The sequence below is a fragment of the Capricornis sumatraensis genome, chromosome 9, assembly GCF_032405125.1.
Source record: "Capricornis sumatraensis isolate serow.1 chromosome 9, serow.2, whole genome shotgun sequence".
Classification (NCBI taxonomy): domain Eukaryota; kingdom Metazoa; phylum Chordata; class Mammalia; order Artiodactyla; family Bovidae; genus Capricornis; species Capricornis sumatraensis.
Window position 1 is genome coordinate 58,708,970 of NC_091077.1, and position 4,207 is coordinate 58,713,176.

Here is a 4,207-nt window from a genome sequence, read left to right on the forward strand (position 1 = left end):
CAGAGCCTTAATCCTTTTAATCCTGATACAAAAACTTCTTTTCAGAGTTCTTCCAGGGAAAGGACTCAGAGATTTTTGCTTACCACCGCCCCCTATCCTGCTCCGTGTCTCGTGTAAGAGCTTGTGGTGTGAGAGAGCCTTGAGGGTGCTTTAAGTTAGGGCTTTGTTTCTCATGGGAACATGAAGGAAAGTGGAAAAAACCTTCAATTTGTTTAGAGAGGAAACATGACCTTCACGCTGTTCTTCCCAGGGGCGAGTCAAGTGGTCGTGACCGAAATCCAAGTCCTTGGCATATAAGTATGTGTGTGTGCAGAAGCCACCGCCACACTTGCTACAGCAAGAGGAACCACGGGCTCAGTGGACTCCTTAGGTTTTCCAGTTTAATTTTAAACTCCAGGTAAATATCACAGGTAACCCACCATGAAGCTGGTCACTGTGTTCCTGCTGGTGACCATCGGCATTTGCAGTTACTCTGGTAAGTGGGCTGGAACACACGATCTCTCTCTACTTTCTTGATAACAAGAACACAACTAGTGAGCATATGCTCCTGGTGGCATATAGTGAAGGGAGTTTTAGAGCCACAGATATTGGTAAGGTCGGAAGGGACTTCAGATGCCTCCTGCTCCCAGCTCCAAGCTCTAATCCAACACAAGTTATCCCTGGTGTATCCTACAAAGAAATTAATCAGTTCCCACTGAGGGTCAACAAATGTACTTCATTACTGAACTTTGGCCGTCATTAGTGTTAGTCGCTCAGTCGTACCCGACTCTTTGCGACCCCATGGACGGCAGCCCTCGGTCCATGAGATTTTCCAGGCAAGGATACTGGAGTGGGTTGCTATTTCCTTCTCCAGGGGATCTTCCCAACCCAGGAATCGAACCCAGGTCCCCTGCACTGCAGGCAGATTCTTTACCAACGGAGCTACAAGGGGCCACCATTGATTTTCCTTAATTTTGAATTAAGATTTGATTCTTTCATGTTTCTGAAATTATATGGAGTCATCCTTGCTCTCATATCTAATCAGATTGCCATGCTGGTTCTCTTGAGACATAGCTACTTTTATATGTTCATACAATCAGCAGGTATTTGGTAAATGGCTATAATCTGTTGGGCACTGGGCTTTGGGAGATTCAGAACTGAATCAGACATGCATATTTCTGTCAAGGTTCTTGTAGTCTGGCAGAGGAGTGAAGACTTCTACAGAAGTCACTATTGTACTGGTCCACTGTGATACACAATGAAAGTACAGATAGAGCTCTGTGGCAGGGGTGAGGGGTGGAACAGTTCCATTTCTAGATTATAGAAGCTGGCTTCTTGGAGGAGAATCCAAGAATCCCTTCTTTTTGGAGGGAGTCATTTTAGCTACAGGAAGAGACATTTGGGTGTATCTGCAGAATACATCATAATGGCTGCTGCTCATTTGGAGAACAGAAAGCTTTGAGGATCTCCCCTCTGAAATAGATAGGTAAATACAGAGAAGACACTCACCAAAGTGCTGAAAGTAAGAAGTAGGCAGATTAATCATGAGAAACTGTGTGATACCCACGCTACAATGGTGACTTTGACTTGTGAATTTTTGAACTAATTTGTAACTTCACCTGTCATTCTTTAATGTCTAGGGGTACCTGAGGAGAGGTGGCAGCAGAGAGATGGGTGGGAAGGATATAAATATCTCCTTTCTGGAGGAGAACTTTGGGTGGGAAAATAGGCAGTAGAAAGTGAAGGAAAAATAGGTGTACAAGCTCCATTTTTTTTTTATTTGAATAAGAAAACAGAAAAGATTGCAAAGGAGGATGAAGCGTTGGCCAGCAGTATGGGGGGTGGGATTGCCAGCAGGAAGATGTGTGTCTCATGTATGTGCTTCTACATCTGTGTATTTAATACATGCACATGTATTTTGTAAAAATATGTATAACATGCGCTTCCCCCATTCTCTAACATCTATGTGAAAGTTATCTTGCTGAAGATACAAAATGCAGTTGTCCCATAGAAGAGCCATGGTAGCTCCCCATTACACTTGGGGAAAAAAAATTTCAGACTCATGCATATGACATTCGTCTTAAAATCTGATCTCACCCAGGTTGCAGCCTCACCTGCTTAGCACATCCAAGTGGAATTAAGAAGACTCACCATCCTGTGTATGGTCTTTAATCTTATTATCTTGGTGTCTTGGTCAATTGTTTTCCTCTTTCAAATGCTGCTCCCCTTTACCTGTCATCCTGATATTTGACTCAAGACACAACTATGGCAACATCTATTCTGCGAAAATTCCCGTAACAGTCTCCTATATTAGAATTAATCATCACTTCTTCTGCGTTTCCATAGAGCTTTGTCCATAATGTTAGCATAGCACATGCTGCACTGTGGCACACACAGATCTTTACTGTCCATCAGATTGCATGGGTTCTCTGAATCAAATATCTTATTTTATTTATCTGTGTATCTGCACCAACCGACTTAGAGTCCCTACTCAGTTATGTTCGTAGCACTGAGTTGAGTTGGTTGGGAGCAGTTTCCTGGGCTCTGGTTGGGCCCATTCATGTGTCCAAGTGGAAGGTCATTAGAGCATCTTTCCGTTCGTTTCAAGCTCATGGGCTGCGGAGACAGCCATATGCAAAGTATACCCCTGTCCAGTCAATCACTGGTATCTACTGAGTTCATACTGTATACCAGGGTCTGTTCTAGGCCTGGGGTACAGCAGTGAATAAAACTCAATCCTTATTCTCGAGGAGCATACATTCTAGTGAGAGGATGAAGGTTAAATAAATAAATAAAAATTTAATATTTTAGGTAGTGGTAAGAAAAATAAAGAAGGAGGGTGACTGGTGATGCCATTTTAGATACATCTCTGAGAATGTAACATTTGATGAGAGACCAAATAAGTGAAGAAGAAAGACACGTAGCTATCTGGTGAAGGAAAGTTCTAGAGCGATAGAACAGTAGGTGCACAGGTCCTGAAGCAGAAGTTTGCTGGGAAACCAAGATGCGTAGGGCTGGAATGGAGCCACGGATAGAGTGGAGGGTGGTGAGGTCTCACTTGGGATCTCTTCTGCTCTGCAGCTACCGCCTTCCTCATCCACAGTTTGCCGCTTCCCGTGAACAAGGCCTTGCCTTTGCCTCTGGATGCTCTCCCATTCCTGGACCCACTTAAGCTTCTTCTGAATACTTTGGGCATTTCCGTTGAGCACCTTGTGGAAGGGCTGAGGAAGTGTGTCAATGAGCTGACACCAGAGGCTTCCGAGGCCGTGAAGAAACTACTGGTAACTATAGCTTGTGGGGCTAACTTGGTCAAAGGGTAGGGTTTACCCACCCTGAGGGCCCTTCCTCTTCAGCCCACTCCCACCTGACCTGTTCTCATTTGTGAACCTGTATTTCCCCACCGTGGACTGTACCCACACACATTCAGCATGTCCTGGAATCTCAGGGCAAGTGCAGTACCCACAATTCTAGAAGGCATTTTTGAATGAGAAAGACTTGTGTTCTGGTTGTGAAATGTGTGCTACTTCTCAGCTCTGTGATTCTGGATGGGACTCAATCACTCTTGAGCTTTTGTTTCCTTGTCAGGGTAATGGTGGTGAAATAGGATATTGACTACTTGCTAATGACATGTAAACTGCTCTTATTTTTAATGTTGTCCTTTTGACTTTCAGGAGGCACTCTCATATTTGGTGTGATGGCAGAAAAAGCAAGAGTCGGGGAGGGAGGGAGGGAGATGATGCTCCCCCTCCCTCCCCCGCAGAAACTCTTTCCATCCTAAAATGTAGCGGCCCAAAAAAAGAATGAATAAAGCATTGAAAAGACTCCAGTTTGTCCTGTTTTTTTGGGGGGGAACTCTATTCAGGAGGGCCTAGCTAGATAGTTTTGTCCTTGGTTTATAAACTCTAGACAGTCTGTTGTTATAAAGACAACTCACATTTCCTTATCTCTCTTTATAAGATGGTACTTTATTTATTTTTGCACATTCATTTCAATATTCTTCACCTTTATTTTTTATTTATTAAAATTAATTTTATTGGAGTACAGTTGCTTTACAATGTTGTGTTAGTTGCTGTACAGTAGAAACTAACTTAACGTTGTAAAGACAACTCAAATTTTCAGTAAGGTGTAATCATTCTTTCCCTTTCCTTTTTCTTATTATCTGGTGATTTTTCAGACTCCTCATGTTCTTATTCCCCTACTTCTAAAGAAATTTTAGAAGATTTTTGTT

General features: G+C 43.0%; 1 protein-coding gene across 1 annotated transcript; it reads left to right on the forward strand.

The window, feature by feature from the left end:
* Positions 1–420: 420 nt before the first annotated feature.
* Positions 421–3,674, forward strand: SCGB3A2 (secretoglobin family 3A member 2). The gene is made up of 3 exons (XM_068981500.1): positions 421–475; positions 3,061–3,260; positions 3,651–3,674. The coding sequence occupies exons 1-3, from the start codon at positions 421–423 to the stop codon at positions 3,672–3,674; spliced, it is 279 nt and encodes a 92-aa protein (XP_068837601.1).
* The last annotated feature ends 533 nt before the right edge of the window (positions 3,675–4,207 follow it).